Source organism: Zonotrichia leucophrys, chromosome 1A (assembly GCF_028769735.1).
Source record: "Zonotrichia leucophrys gambelii isolate GWCS_2022_RI chromosome 1A, RI_Zleu_2.0, whole genome shotgun sequence".
Lineage (NCBI taxonomy): Eukaryota > Metazoa > Chordata > Aves > Passeriformes > Passerellidae > Zonotrichia > Zonotrichia leucophrys.
The window spans coordinates 58,365,964-58,382,263 of record NC_088170.1 but is presented as its reverse complement, the minus strand read 5'-3'; the positions used below and the strand labels follow the sequence as shown (position 1 = coordinate 58,382,263).

General features: G+C 43.5%; 1 protein-coding gene across 1 annotated transcript; it reads right to left on the bottom strand.

The window, feature by feature from the left end:
- Window positions 1-12,657: 12,657 nt before the first annotated feature.
- CCDC71L (coiled-coil domain containing 71 like) lies at window positions 12,658-15,803 on the bottom strand. Its single transcript, XM_064702857.1, has one exon. The coding sequence runs from the start codon at window positions 15,657-15,659 to the stop codon at window positions 14,817-14,819; it is 843 nt and encodes a 280-aa protein (XP_064558927.1). The 5' UTR covers window positions 15,660-15,803; the 3' UTR covers window positions 12,658-14,816.
- Window positions 15,804-16,300: the final 497 nt, after the last annotated feature.

Sequence of the window (16,300 nt, the reverse complement as noted above, 5' to 3'; positions counted from 1 at the left end):
GAAATGCACTCTTCTCCAGTTAGAGGAAACAACTGATAGGGACTTGCTCCAAGAAGTCTTATCCTTTGCACATCCAATGAAAGGATAAAATACTGAAAATGCTTCATTTTAGAGCCAAATTTGTTTGAAGTATTTGTTGCCAAGAATACTCAGACTGAGCACATCCCTGTTATTGTTCTTGGCACAAAGGGTACTTCCATTCTATTGCTATTGTTATTTGAGCAGTCTGAAACAAGACATAAAGTAATACCAAGTCCATCTCTATGTTAATTCTCCTCAGCAAGGCGGTTGCCATAGCAAGGTTTACTTGGATTTCAGTGGGCACACAAATTGAAACCTATTGGCTTTTGAAGTCAGCTCAGCATATTTACAAGTCCTGTGTCTGCCTTCTGGATTCCTTGCAAACTTCAGGAATTTCACAATCTCATTTTTCTGTATAATCAGAGTTTTTCTGATTGTATAAGAAAATACCATATAAATTCACTATTTACTTCCTAATAGAGAAAAAAAAAGGGAACATTACAATGTCTAACATCTTGTCAAATGTGTAAAAAAATCCAAAACCTGATTTTGTTTTTACCCATTTGTAGCATTAATTTCTTAAAATGGTATGTTATTTTCAGAGACTAGGTACACCATGACTTGTAATTAAGATATTTGATTAAAGAGGTGTTACAGTCACCACAAATCAAATCTGTCCTTATACACACACACATATATCTCTACAGCTATTCATCACCTACTATTTGAGTCAAAACACTTCACACATTACAAGGATTCTACAATGCATTTTGTTTGTGTGCTGGTATGTGAAATATATACTTATGTTTTTTAGGCTTTCATTATGTGAAAAATTGCTACTTTTTCAACTTTAAAAAATTTCAGAGAGGGCTTTTATCCAAATTGTAATATTTTATAATTAAAAGCTGAATATATCAAAATAGCAAATGGAAGAATATACGTGGTTAGATTTTAGATGATTGTATACTTGAAAAATAAAATCTTGACAAGCTTCTGAAATAGTTTTAGGCAATGTGGACTATTAGTGCTTCAACTATAGCAGACTGAAAATCTTAATGAAAAAAATTTACCAAAAGGTTTTGGGGTTTGTACTCTCTAGTTTATAAATCAAGAAATTCATTCTTGTTCAACTTTGTGTCCAAGCCTCCCACTTCACAATGATTCATTTTCTCTGAAGTTAAGAAAACAGAAGAATTCTCTCACAAACAAAACCAAACATAAATTCTGAAGATAAATCCTATTTCTTTGGAACTTAAGCCTGCAGAGAAAGAACACTATCAATTAGAGGTGAGTGGGAGAGCAATGGCTAGTCCCTTCCTCTCCAAGATTTATGGAGGATATAAACATGGACATGCCATAAATTAAACAAGGTGAGTTTTCACTCCCAGTTTCTGTAATTTTCTTTCTTTTAGATTGGAAACGCTTTTCTCATCTTGCTAAGGGATTCCTGAAATGCAGATCACACCACTGTCTGAGTGCCAAATACAATACTGTCTCATAGGATTATCATCACTGGAGCCTGCCTTTCACCACCCTGAGCACTGGCACATACTGTACTCTTGTGGTTGTTTCACCAGGGATTTTTTTTCTCTTGTTCCAAGTTATTGCATCTAAAACCTTACTCTTGAAAGGCACATTTGGCTTTGTCATATGTAGTAATGACTTCCCAGTAAGGCATTGCACAGGAAAGGGCCAGCGACCAAGGACACCTTATCTCAAGTGCTGAGGAATTTGGCCTTGAACAGAGGGAGATGATGTGCAGCAGTGGGGATCAGACTGCAGAGATGGACAAGGACTGGGAATCAAAACAGAAAAGAATTGTGTTCTTTGATACCACCATCGCATAAATCCATTGTGTCTCTCTTTTGTTTCAACCATCTGAGAAGTGTAGTCAAGTGTTGGGGTGACAAATTATGGGGAAGTTCTGCTGTAGCCATGAACCCTTCCTCACCCCCTTCCTGCCACACCCTCAAACCTCAGAGTTTGTGCAGGGACCACAGTGGCTTCCCCATGTTTAGCTCAGAGATACAATGAGCACTCAATCAGGTGAACATCTCAAGCCTCCTTCCTGAGCCACCGCCACCCCTGGGTGTCACACTGTCATTTGTGTGCACACAGAAGGCAACGCCTTTCACTGAGAGCCCCTAAATTCATTGCAAGTGTGGAAAAGGAAAAGGCACATAGAGCACAACATAAGCATGCAGGAAACTGGGTAACTACAGACTGACAACCAAGGAGGAAGCAAGGGCAATGAATCATTCAGTGATACATCTTCTGAAGAACACTCTTTGGGAGTGTGGCGACACCCAGAAAACCTCCTGAACAAATACCAGTGCCACCTCAGCTGAAAGGAGTCTGGCAACTGAAAAATTCAAGAGACATAGGGACACAAGTGTCAAATCTTGTGGAAACAGACCCACAGGCAACATTTGATTTTCTCTTTCAGAATCTTTGGAAAGACAGCTCACCAAAACTGCAGTTTCACAGAATGAAATTGAAAACACCAAGATTTGTAGGGTAGTGGACAAGATTTTAGGAAAAAAGGAATAGGATGCGGGGCATACTGTCTGTATTGCATTATGCATCCTACCACAATTGTCCAGATGCAGAGCAGATTAGAGGAAATATATATCCCAACATCTGTTACTAAAATCCCAGACAATGTAACAGCCTGGAAAAAAGTCTGGGATAGGAGGAAAGCTGTTTTTCTGGGAATGCTTTGTCACCACAGTATAAACATGTTGGTTTTGGGTAATATGCAAGGGAATAGATTTAAGGTGAACCCAAAGGGGAATGGAATTGGCAGTTTAAACCAGGAGGGGTTTTGGAGTGGCCACCATCACATCACCATCTGTGGAGCACACAAGGGTGCTGAGTGACAACCCAGTAGTCCAACATTAGTGCAGATACAGAGGGCTGGCTCTGCACAAGGACAGCAGAGCAATGACTGAACTGGAGCCTCCAGCTAAGAAAGGATTCCAAGTGAGAGATACCAAGTCACTAAAAATGTCCCTTGTTGTTAAGGGTTTGGGATTTAAAACCACATCTATTGAATAATTTTGCTTCCAATCTTGAAGCCTGATGCCATGACTTCAGCTGTGAGGTCAGCAAAGATTCAAAACATTTAAGCCTGCTCTGTTAAGAAGCAATTTATCCTGTAAAGCTGTGCATCCATGCCATGACGTGCATCATGTTGGCTTGTCAAGACTAGGGTGGGTGTGTGCACATTTGGTCGAGTTCAGAGGGGAAAACCCTTCAAGCATTCTGCACCCAGCACACTTCTGGATGGGCAGACAGCAGAGGCACATGGTAATGGAGAAAGAGCTGGGCAAACCTCTGAGCAGCTCACCAGGCTGCCTCTGAGTCCTCACAGGATTTTTGTAGCAATGTTTTGCACCTTCTACACCAGACTGAGATGAGCAGAAGTTCATATCCAGCGATCAAAGCTTTTATGTATGACTGCAAAATTTTGACAACTAAACTGCATCTATCCTCGGCTCCCACTAGCTAACTTTGTAGGTTGAAGTGGGAATTATGTCACTGCTATGTTTTTAAGTCCTGCTTTAGTTAAGGTTCTCCAGCAGTGCTCAGAAATTCAGTGTATTCCAACAGCTATCTTTAAAACGTTGGGTTATTAGAAACTATACCTAAGCAACTGGGCTTCAGTTTTCTTGTAGGAGGTATTATGGGAGGCAAGAACTAAAATGTCTGTGGGAAGCCACACATGAGCATATAATCCCCTCATAATACAGCCTTCCAGCTGTTCTCACATCACATTAGATGGTGGGTTTTGGTCTTCCTGGTCTGTGAACTGTAAATGGGTCAACACTTTCTCACAAGATGCTCTATACCCAGTGCTTTATGGATGCAAGCCCAAGGGGTGTGCATGCTAAGGAAGTACTTGCCTATTCTGACAGAGGCAGAAAAACAACAACAACAAAAAAAAGAGGGACTGGAAAAGCAAAAATTGTTGCTCTTTGTCACTGATAGTTGTATCCACAGACCACCTAGGTATATTCAAAGGTATTTGGTTTATCATGGAATTGTACTTCTTTGGTTATTTGTTCTGCTGCTCAGTGCTTTTCTCTTGAGAACATCTCTCTAGGATCTGTCCCTAGAAAACAGCAAGCTATTTTTATCTCTGAGCTAGACAAAATAATTCTGCTGGGGGAAAATGAGGATGGCTGAGAGGCCACTTAACAGAAGGCAGGAGAGATGGGGCTCACATTGCACATTTGGACAGGCTGTGAGCTCTGCTGTGCTTACAGGTAGCAGCATGGGGAAATCTGAGTTATGGAGATGTCTTGAAAAGCCTCTGCACCAGCGGCTGCTGAGGGGATAATTCACTGGCTGTGCTGTGTCTGTAAAACAAGCAAAGGGGAGACTGACCTGTGCAGGAATGTAAAGGACACTGGGCAAGCAAGCAAACAAGAAATTCTATTTTATCCCTTCCCATTCTTTGAAAGCAAAAGAAAAAAAAATTAGACTAGCAGAAAATGGTTGCCACTAGTAACAAGGTGTTTTAACATGCTGGTGGTTTCAATAGCAGTGAGAGCTGCTGAGCACAGTTTTATGGGGACATATATTCTGTCTGGAATAAAGCCACAGCCCTAGCATCAGCTCTGTGGGATTTGTAAAGACAAAAGGAAAGCCCATGCCTTTAGTCACTGTGTGAGACAATTTGCATTTACCACCTTCTTTCCCATTGTGAGAGGAAAGGAAGGAGAGGAAGGAGAGGAAGGCGAGGAAGGCAGGCAGGAAGGCAGGCAGGAAGGCAGGAAGGCAGGAAGGCAGGAAGGCAGGAAGGAAGGAAGGAAGGAAGGAAGGAAGGAAGGAAGGAAGGAAGGAAAGGGAAGGAAGGAAGGAAGGAAGGAAGGAAGGAAAGGAAGGAAGGAAGGAAGGAAGAAGGAAGAAGGGAAAGGAAGGAAGGAAGGAAGGAAGGAAGGAAGGAAGGAAGGAAGGAAGGAAGGAAGGAAGGAAGGAAGGAAGGAAGGAAGGAAGGAAGGTGCAGCACATCCTTTCCATCAGTACTTGCATTATGCTATCACATGCTTCCAAATTTTCCTTTACATAGTCTGGACAGGCTGACATCAGCTGGATTAAATTAAAGTGGTCCACCATGAGAGGTCCTGAAACTTGGGTCTTTGAAAGCGCAGCCCAGATGATTTATGTCCAAACTGCAGCTACCAAGATGAAAAGAAAATGGATGGCAAATATGGCTGAAACTCTGTAACATGTCCTCAAATTCAAGTTCCAACTAGCCCCAAAATAATCATTGGTGTGTGAGATGGAATTTCTGTGCACAAGAAGCCTAGAGCCAGAAACAGGATGTGCTTGGGCTTTGCAAACCCATACAATTTAAAATGAATTTTCATAAGCATTCCCAACTTTCATGGGAGTAGTAGAAGACTGCTTTGTTACCAAAGGCCATCTGCACTTCCCCACAGGTTCTAACATCTGGAGAATCCTGATCTGACCTAATTTCAATTGCTCAAAACTGTGCATAGAGAAAGGCAAATTTTGTGTCTCCCTACATTGTTCCTGAGCCTTCTCCCTTTTCTATAGCCTTACTACTCATCAAAAAAAACCAAAAAAACACAACCAAACCACACACTCATTCTCAAACCCTATAACCATGTCAATGAATCTTCTAATATAGATGTTTTTATACATGCAGCAACTCCCTTCTCCTCATGTAATTCTATTCTGGGGAGCTGCCTAGCTTTCATCTTCATGGGCAGGGTTTGCTGGTTGCAGTTCTAACAGGAACCCCCTTTAAGTGGAAACAAGCTCTGATGTTCAGCTCCCATACCAGCAAAAAGCTGCTTCTCTGCATGACTCTCTCATCTCCTGGGGTGCCTGCAGCCCAGACAGATTCCAGACAACTGTCTCCAGCCTGCTGCTCCTGTTCACAGGCAGGGTCTGGCTCCCTCCCAAGCCTTGTCTTGTCTGACCCACGACTGCCAACTCTGGGATTTTATTGCCAGGATCATGGTATTTGTTGTTTTTCTTACTGTCCGTGTTCCTAGACTGAGAAAACTTATTGGTCATTCAAAATTAAAATGAGATTCTGTTCTTCCTGAAGGCAAAGAAAATCTTGAAAAGCATGATATTTTGTGTCTTGTATAACTTGCAGATACATATATATAATTTTAAAATATTTGGGGTTTTTTAAGCCTGTCTTGTGATGGTGAAAAGTGAGCAAAGTTATTTACATGTTAATTAGCAACACTGCTGACACGAAATATTATTTCCTTCTCTGGCACTCCAGATATTCTGTCGCATTTTGGCAAGGCAGAAGCTGCAACTCTGATGTGGTGGTTTTTACATTCCATGCCCATGAAAAAGCCCTACACCATGTAGGAGGACAACAGCCCATGTTTCAGGGCACCTTCTCTCAGGGAAGGAGTGCCATGGCAGAGGGGCAAGGCTCAGCATCAGCAGGGAGGACACGGCAATCCTAAAATCCTACCACGTGTGCCAGAGTTGTGCCCAACACAAGGACCCTCCTGCCCAGCTGACCTGTTCAGGTTTCATGATCCCTTTAGGGAGGTACTTACACAGCCCTGCACTAGACACTACTAGCAAGAAAACCATGGAGACAACAATTAAAAATAAATTATTTCCAGTGCTCCATTGATATATTGTTCTGCATTTAAAAAAAAAAACAAGTTACTCAAATAATGAACAAAAAAGTCTAAGTGGCTTTCACCTCCATTATCTTTTCTGGAATGGAAGCTTTTAAACATTTAGTTTAATGAAAGACTGTTTGCAAAAATAAAAGATGGTTTTATAAAAATGTCAACAAAATAAGTCATGCAAAACCAACAGGCTGCTTTGTGCTTTTCTTTTAATGGGACATTTTTCATTAAGACAAACTTATTTTTCAAGATCATTTCAGGCAGCTCTCCAAATTCCAGGAGGTTTTGTTTTATTCAAATTGTTTCAAGCAGTCAATGATCCTGGAAATTATGATTTTTTTTCTTAATAGGAAAGGGATTTTTACATACAGTGAAAATATGGAAGAGAAAGCTGGACATTAGTTAACAGACAATGATATCAGTGTCAAGCCAAATCAGAAGGGTACAAAACCACCAGGGAATTATTAAGACACCTGGTGTGATAGAAAGGTTTCCATTAGATACTGGACAATGAGGTGAAATTTATGTGCAGATGGAAGTAATTCATGCACATTTGTTACACAGAAGATCATTATTTATCGCTAATAAATGAGCATATTTGATGTATCTAGTCAGTATTCAAATACTTAATATGTTTTAAGAGCACCTAGGGTATATTCTCTGTAGCACAACTCATTGCACCCAGGAATTCTGTCAAATTACATGGAGCTGCAGTGAAAGGCTGGATCATAAAACAAAGGTAGTAGTAAAGCAGATGGAACAATTAAAAAAAAAAGACAAAAATTTTCTCCACTTTCTCCTCTACCTCTTTCCACTTGTCCAGAAATAAGTATTGGGATGTTTCTGTTCAGTATCATTAATTTTATCATACAAGATGAGAGGATAAAAAGCTCCAAATGACATTATGGTCACAATGTACAGATTTTACAATATCAAAGATTAGCATCATCTTTTTTTTCATTGTGGATTTCATAGAGTTATAGAATTGCTTGGGTTGGAATGGACCTTAAAGGTCATCTAGTTCCAAGCCCCCTGCCATGGACAGGGACAGCTTTCACTACACTAGGTTGCTCAAAGCCCCATCCAACCTGGCATTGACCACAGCTCTCTGGCTGCATCTGTCTGGCCAATTCCTTATTCACCAATCAGTCCACCCCTTCAAAATCATCTCTCCAATTAAGAGATAAGGATGTTGTGTGGGACTGTGTTGGAAGCATTACAGAATTCCAGGCAGATGGCATTGGCTGGTCTTCCCTTGAGCATTGCAGTCACTCCACCACAGCAGTCACCAGACTGGTCAGGCATGACCTGCCCTTGGTGATGCCTCAGATCCCCCCTCTGTCACATGTGCACATCAACATCGCTTCCATGAGGACCTGCTCCAGGCTCTTCCCAGGCTCAGAGAAAAGACTCACCAGTCTGTGCTTCCCTGGCTCTTCCTTTCTCCCTTTTTTAAAAATAGGAGTGATGTTTCCTTTTTTCCAATCTCCAAGACTGGCCTGACTGCCATGACTTTTCAAATATGACCAAGTGGCTCAGCAATGCCATCAGCCAGTTCCCTCAGGACCCTGGGATACATTTCAATACAGGAAAATTTGTCCCCGTATTGTTTCTAATTAATTCTCTCCCTATTCCTTCTCTTTTATGAGTAGTCAGGATGCCTTTAAAGGACCACTTTTCAAAACATCTTTTATCTGTGCTTGCTTGCGGAGGATGTTGTTTGACAAGGTTAACCTCTGTAAATCACTTCCAACCTGAGTTATTTTGTGTTCCACAGGCACAACTTCCTGAGCAACTGATATATCTTGGGGGAAAAAAATAGGCTGGGCAGCTCTTAAAAGATTTAAACATTGAGTTTCTTGAAAGATCTAGGAATGAAAAGAAAATCTGACTACTCCTTTAGTATAGCCTAAGCTACAAAGTACTGAGAATTTCTATGAAAAACCACACCTGACAATTACAACCACATTAAAGCCCACTCAGAATCAGCACTGCACTGTTTCTGTCTGTTCACAGGATAAGGTGCTCTGTGTTTTTTCCTGGGAAAAGTACTTAACTGGAAAGCATTTTGTGACTGCACTGTGTGACCCTTCCTGCTGAAGGCCACTCAACAGCAGCAGGAACTGCACTTCAGTAGTTTTTCCTAAGAAAAAAGATTGGGTTTAAAACTTTCTGCCTCTGGTTGCTTCCTCTCTCAAACTGTCACCGTGAAAGTAAAAGAAAAATTGGGAAACCCATTCCTCTGGAGGAGTTGAATTCCCCTCACAACCTCCCAAGATCACAAGTGCTAAGTGGAGATTATATCAAAACTTTTTAGTATTAGTGGATTTACCATGAGGCAGAAGTCATAGAAATCTTCCTGGAAAGGGGTTTCTGGATGGGTTAGTCATTAGGAAGTACAGAAGGTAAATTCCAGGAAGGATTTATATGGCCCTGGGACAGTTTTCTTGACCCATGAAAATATGGATCATTTTTAGAATATATGTGGGGCATTTTTAGAATATATGTTCCAATGGCATTGGACAGATAAAACCTACAACAGAAGCCTCTTTAGGAGAACTGCTTTGGGGGCTGAGTGCATGTATGCAGGAATACATACATACACTATTATTAATTACAAGCTTCCATAATTCTATATACTATCTGTAAAATTTAGCCTTTGCTATTCATAATAATACAGGTATACTTAGGAAATCATTGCTATTTGGAACCTTAAACCAGAGCTTGGGAAGAATGAAGGGTAAGTACAGGACAGGACAGGACAGGACAGGATAGTGGACCATGCCCTAACCCACACTTTCTGCCCTATTTCAAGAAAGCTTGCATTGCTGGTCCCAAACTGTGCACAAATTCCCTTCAGCTGAGTAGACACATACCCTTAGAGGGGGAAATTTTATGGAGCCAGCTTCCTACATAATTGGACATGCATAGTCAATTCAGAAAGATATGTTCTTTTTTCACCATTTACCTTACAGAGACGTGGGATAAGTTCATTTATAAACTACTTTAACAGTTCTGGGATGTATAAAGTGGATGGTTGTTATTTCAACCACTCAACTGGAAAAGAAAAAACATAATAATAACATAGTATCTTCATTTTAGAATTTTTAGGAATTCATGGGGAGATGGAAAGAGACTTCTTTCTCAAAAATATTTTGAAAAGGCATCTCGGATCACACAGACTCAAACACAAGAAACCCAGAACAATGAGAGCAGTTCAAGAGACTGGGCTCTTCTTTGACACTATCATCTCACAACTTCAACACTATCAATGCTAATCTTCTATAGTCTCAAATAAGGAGGCTGAAAGAAAACCAAAATGGAAGCTTTCTTAAAGCCCAGCAGAAAGTACAGGGAACCACAGACTTTTCTGTTTGGCTGCACACGTTTGAGTAAAAATGAATGAATGAAGGCCCACTTCTTCCATCTCCTATAATGTTATTGAGTACTACTACTAAGCAGTTTCATGAGGAGTTTTACAGTAAATAAATGGATAAATAAGACTCTATTCTTGGAATCAACCCTGGAAAACATTTTTTTAAATACTGGCAAGAAATTTTTTGTAATTTTATGAAGATATTTACATATCTTCATATATATTATTTCATATAAATAAATATCTTCATAGATATTTATTTATTGAAGATATCAGTATTAACACTGATGAGATATATATATATGTGCTTTATTTTTACAGTATGAAAAAATAGCTTTGCCTTGATTGGGGATGTGTTCCAAAATGCTCCTACACAGTCCTACCACCACATATACTGGATGCTTCATTATAGTTCAGGAATAAACCATCAGGAGCACTCCCACATTTGCAATCACCACCTGAGCAGATTCCCTACCACAGAATACTCTGGGATGGGTTTGCCTCAGTCTTTTTGGTTAAGGCAGTTATGCTCTCCTAAAATAAATAGTGAATAAAGCAGCAAGGTGTTCCCCAAAACTGTGATATTCAGTAATCTTTTCTCACTTAGGGAGTATTTATTGTACAGAGTTAAATGGTTCTCCACAACACAGAACTTCAAAGTTCACCCTTACAAGTGTAACAAAGGGGGCACTGAAATTTGTGTCTTTGAAGTCCAGGATTTCTAAGATCTATCTTCTTTCTCTCTATGAATTGCCTCATTTCCATGAGGCATTTCCATTCACTCTTGTCAATCTAGTCCTTCGCTTCCAGATTTCCTGTGTTTATAGACACAAGAAAAACCTCAGCATTTCAAATCAAACAAAAGCTTCTGTTCAACCCCAAATCACTGGTTTCACTCCTACATACAAATCAAAATTTGGGTGTTGGTCCATTGGGCCAAAAGGAAATAGAGACATTTTTTGTATTACTGGCTTCATAGGCATGCAAATTTTGGACTTGAAGTACAGCATTGAGCCAACATATATTACCACAAATCAACTATTCTAAACAGTATAAAGAGCCCAGGACTCCACCTTGCTGAAGAAGCAGTAAGTGAACAATTATTTGGGATAAATGCTGAAATCTTTAAATCAGATTCACTCTGCCTTTTGCTTCTGATAGGCAAGGAAATACAGGTAAACACAATATTCCCTACCCCTCCAAGGCAAAATCCAAGTACTAGAACTGCCTTCTACAATTGCAATGATGCTCTGCACAGGGTTTGGGCATATTAAGACTTTTTGTTGTTTAAAGACCAGTAACAGAGGGTTTCAGGGACCAGTTGTACACTTTGATCCTTTTGATGCGAAAACTTTTATGTAACAATAGAGTTTGGAAGAACTCTTGCACTGTGTTCTCCTTTTATTAGCTTAGTCCTGAACAATGTATTTGTGCAATGACTCAGAGGAAAGGACTGCCTCTTGAATGTAAAGACTACACCAGGCAACATGCTAGACCAATGGTCGCCTCAACTGACATCCGGAGCCATCGTCCAACTCTTTTTGGCTCTGTGACATTTTGAAGTTAAGTAACCTTTGAGTGACTGGTTGAAAATTCAGATCTAGTAAAAAAAAAGCTCATATTATATTCTATAAAGGGAGCTCATAAGAGAGGGAACCAGCAACAGAGGCCACCACAAAATTCCTGTTTAATATGAGACTATCCACGCTGACTAAAGTAGAATGGGCATTGTACACTGGATTTATTCTGGGCATGAATTTTGTCAGTCTCAGAATTAGCCCCACGTGACAGGATGTTGAAACCACTGAGTTAAATCTTCTCACACTGCTCAGAGTGGGTGCAGGACCAGCCACACGGAGTCAGACCAGAGGTTCGTTGAATCCATTACACTAGCTCCAACATCACACATATATGTAGAGTACAAAAATAGTATCATCCCTTTTCATAAAAAAAACCCTACTGCCATCATGTTTAAAATTATCTAACTCAATATTGTGGCAAAAGCACACACCCCTTCCCAACCTCCCTCAGATCTGGTCTACAGCAAGAAGGCTGAACAGAAGCCAAAGCTAAAACCAAAGCTTTCTGCTTGCTTAGTTTCCTCAGATGAACACAGAGAGGTAGGTGGGAATAGCACCTTTGAGCCTGTCCTGGATTGCCACAAATTGCCATGAATACGATCATGAAATAAGCTGGTCTAGTTTCCCTGTGACCTGCTGGCTTTCACACCCCATCCTGTCGTCAGAACCTTTGCTGAGCTATTTCAGTTCATTGCATCGCCAGAAAACCCAGCTAAAGATGTCCCATTCTTAACTGACTTCACAGACTGAAATGGCTCAGATAATAATCCGTAAATGCAGCTGTCAGAGGAGTTCAGACATAAATGAGACTTCAACCCAACATGCTAACTGGCTATCAGCAAAACACCCCATACCCCCAATAAAGCTCCCACTTCTAAACCAAGAAGTCCAAGCACAACCCAGAGAAAAATCAGCAAATCTTACTCATAGAGCCCTCAGAGCAAGAGTCACTCAACAGAGTTCTAAGTTACTTCACTATATTTTGTTCTTACATAGAACATTTCAGGATATGCCTCCAAACAAGGCAGCACAAATTCAATACAGTATCTCCCACATCATACCTCTGGCAGCCTTAACTCTCACCCTTGAAATCTGACCTAGCCTGTCCTGTGCCTGTTTAGCAGTTAAGAATCTGCACAAGCCAGATACTTAATTTTATCATCTTTCTACAGAGTTGAAAATAATACTAAAGAACCCTCAACCTGACAGGAGCACTGAAATCACCTGGACACTTTAAGAACCAGTAATGATACTCTTGTGTATCTGCAGTAGAATTTCAAAATTGAAATACCTGGAGCATCAGCACCTGGTAACTCTGCAGCCTGCCTTACTGGGTTTTAAATCAACCCAATTTTGCTTTTACAGTTAAGCAGGTATTATACCCAGAGGAACAGCACAACAACATGCACCCTTGAACTTTCATTTAATTCACTTCTGAAATGCAACGTGGCACTACTGCAGCCATCGGCAGACAGTCTAACGTTATGTAAACAATTTCAAAAGCCAAATGGATGTAGAATAGATTAAGCATTAGTTTGGAAGAATAAGGAGTTTGCAGTTTCACTAAGTAAGAAAAAAACCAACAAAATATACAGGTTTTCAGAAGAAGCTGTCTGCTTTACGTTAACACTGGCAAGTTTTTACAAGCAGCCCCTACACCATCAAGATGTCTTACTGCCTTTGTTGAAGGCAAGCAACAAGGAGTCAAAAGACATCAGAAATTTTAAATCACCAAATTGTTCAATAAGCAAGTTGTAAGGTTGTTCATTCCACCATGAGAACTGGTTAGTCCCATCTGCCAGGATAGTTGGAACATAAGCTGTGCATTATCCAGCATTTCTTAACCCTCTTGCAAGCATAAAAAAATGAACGTAAAAAGAGAATAATCAACCACTTTCTCCCTCACACACACACATCTTTGCTCCTCACACACCAACTGCAAAACATAAGAGCTAAAAAAACCTTTAATAAATCAGCTTAAAGAGAGACTGCCTATCATATATAATGACTACATGTTATTTTTCAGTCAAAATAATCAAGCTACATAATGAATTTTTCATCAGTCTACTGTGGAACCCATGAAAGGTTTATAAAAATAATTATGTGCAAGTAATTACATTAAACACCATTACCCATTATTAACCATCTCACAACCACAGGATGAGTGTTAGTTTGTTATCGAGTGACCAGATATTGAGTCTTACTCTTTCTGCAGAGAGAGGCACTTCAGTGACATATTTGTGTCATGCAAGCTTCTCACTTATGGCTGTCAGTACCAATGCTGGATCATAGTACACCTCCAGACACCAAGATATTGCTTTGATAAGCAGCTACATTCCTCTCAAAGCCAGAGCTCACTGACACAGAGTGCCTCAGCGGTGCTGTACTTCACCAGGAACCCATCCCTGTGCAGTTTCATTGAACTGAAACACCATTTGTTCTTTCACTTTTATTAAGTTCACTTAGGTTGACCAAATGAGCTTCCCTAAAGCAAACAGGGTTATAAAATATCAGGATGATTCTATCTTTAGGTGCTCCATAGAAACAAATACTTAGTTCAACTAGAAAACTTTAAAAATGACTTTAGATACAAAAGTGTAACAATTATACTGCGCGATACATCTTTATATATCACTAAACTCATGAAATTAAAATTTAAAAAGTTTTTGCACCATCAAGAACAGCCACAAGTCCTGAACCTCCATTCTTTACGCATCCTTTATCAGAGTAAACTGAAACTTGGGAATGCTTGGGATTCAAAATACCCTGAGCACATACTAGTGCAACACCACAAAGCATACATAATCCATCGGAAAAGGGGAAGGGGGAAAAGGAAAAAAAAAATAGCAAGAATCAGATGGTGCTTTATTATACAAGCATGAAAGTAAGTTCCTTTGGAAAATAACTTCTTGGGTGGACTTCTGGACCAGTGAGGTAGCCCAATGGGAGAGAAAAAAAAGTGGAAGTGGAACTTGGTCCCCACGCGTGATACCTGTCAGGCGGCCCCAGCCCGGGGCGAGGCCGGGGCCCGGCAGGCCGCCCCCCGTGCGGCGGGGGGCCCGGCGCCGCCCGAGCGGCCCATAAAGTGCAGCAGCAGAACACGATCCAGACAAAAGCAATGTAAACAGGTGACTGATACCGGTCTCTTTGTCCGCACCGCGGCCAAGGTGAGGCGCGGGGAGCGGAGCCCCCGCGGGCTCAGGACGGTGCCACGGGGAAGCGGCGCACCCGCACCACGGGGGACAGGTCCACGCCGAGGATCCGCTGCGCCCGCCGCCGCGCCGCCGCCAGGCTCCGCCGGCTCCACATGCTGCCCCGCACACGGATGGTGGGGAACGTGGTGAGGCGAGGGGTGGCCGCCTTCCAGATCTCCTCCAGTGACTTGCCGCCGAACGGCTCCCAGGCGGCCGCCGCCGGGCTGCCCTGCTCGCTGTCCGCCTGCTGGCCCGGCGGCTCAGGCGCCTCCGCCGCCGCCTCCTCCTCCTGGGCGCGAGGGCCACCGGCCGCGGGCCGCTGCCTGCCCCGCTCCCTCCTGCGGCGCCGCCGCCGCCGCCGCCGCTTGGCGCTGCCGCCCGCCGCCCCGGCCCGGCGCTTGGCGTCGGCGGCCGGGAGGCGCCGCTTGCCGGCGCGGCGGCGGGGCCGCTCCGAGGGCGGCGGCGGGTCGGGGACGACGGCGCGGCAGGAGGAGTATCCGTAGACGTCCTTGCTGCGGAGGATGACCGGGGAGAACTCGTGCTTGAGGCTGCAGAGGAAGTTCCACAGCTCCGAGTCGGAGCTCATGAACTCCGTGGACTTGGGCATGAAGAGCCTGAGGGCGTCGCCCAGCGCCTTGGTGCCGGCGAAGGAGACCTGCGAGCGCGAGTACACAACTTTCTCTGCCTCCCCCTCCAGCCCCCAGGCGGCGGCCGCCGGTTCGCCGCCGGCTGCCCCTGCCGGCGTCGCCGCCCGGGCTCCCGCGGCCGCCGCCGCGGCGCTCCCCGCCTCTGTGTTCATCTTCCCGGCTCCTCTCTCCAGCGCCGCCTGCTTCCTACTGCGGGTCATGGAGGCAGCGGGACGGGGTGGCGGGACAGACGCCGAGAAGGCAGAGCGGAGGCAGCACCGAAGGCAGGCTCCGGCCGCCGCCGGGGCGCCCGCCGGGTGTGAGCAGCGATCGATGTCCTGCGCCCAGCACAAAATGGCGCTTTAAAGTCCCGGGCGGGGCCTGTGCGCTCCCGCCCTCCCTGCGCCGCCCGTTGGTCCGTTCGAAACGCGTCGGGCGAGCCCGGCCCCGCCCCGCCGGGGGCGGTGGCCGTGAGGGCCGGGGGGCCAGAACCCCTGCCCCTGGTACCCCCTCTCCACAGAGCCCCCTGCCCCGGAGCCCCTCTGTCCCCGGAACGGGGTCCGGCGGGGTCCGGCAGCAGCACCGAGCCGCGATCCCCGCGCTTGCAGAGGGGGCCCCTTCCCTCAGGGCGAGGCCCCGCATGGCGGGGTGAGAGCGTGTCCGCGTCGCGCCTCGCTGAGAGGTGAGGATCCTCACAGGGCGGTGGACAAAGGGGCTTGTGCTGTGAAACGTCTTGGAGTAAGGGTTTGATTGGACGCTTCGATGAGCAAACTCCCCGAAGGAGAAGCCAAGAGAGAACTGAGTCAAATAACAAAAATGGGCCAGCAGACGTGATAGAGTGAAGTGCTTTACATTAAGTACA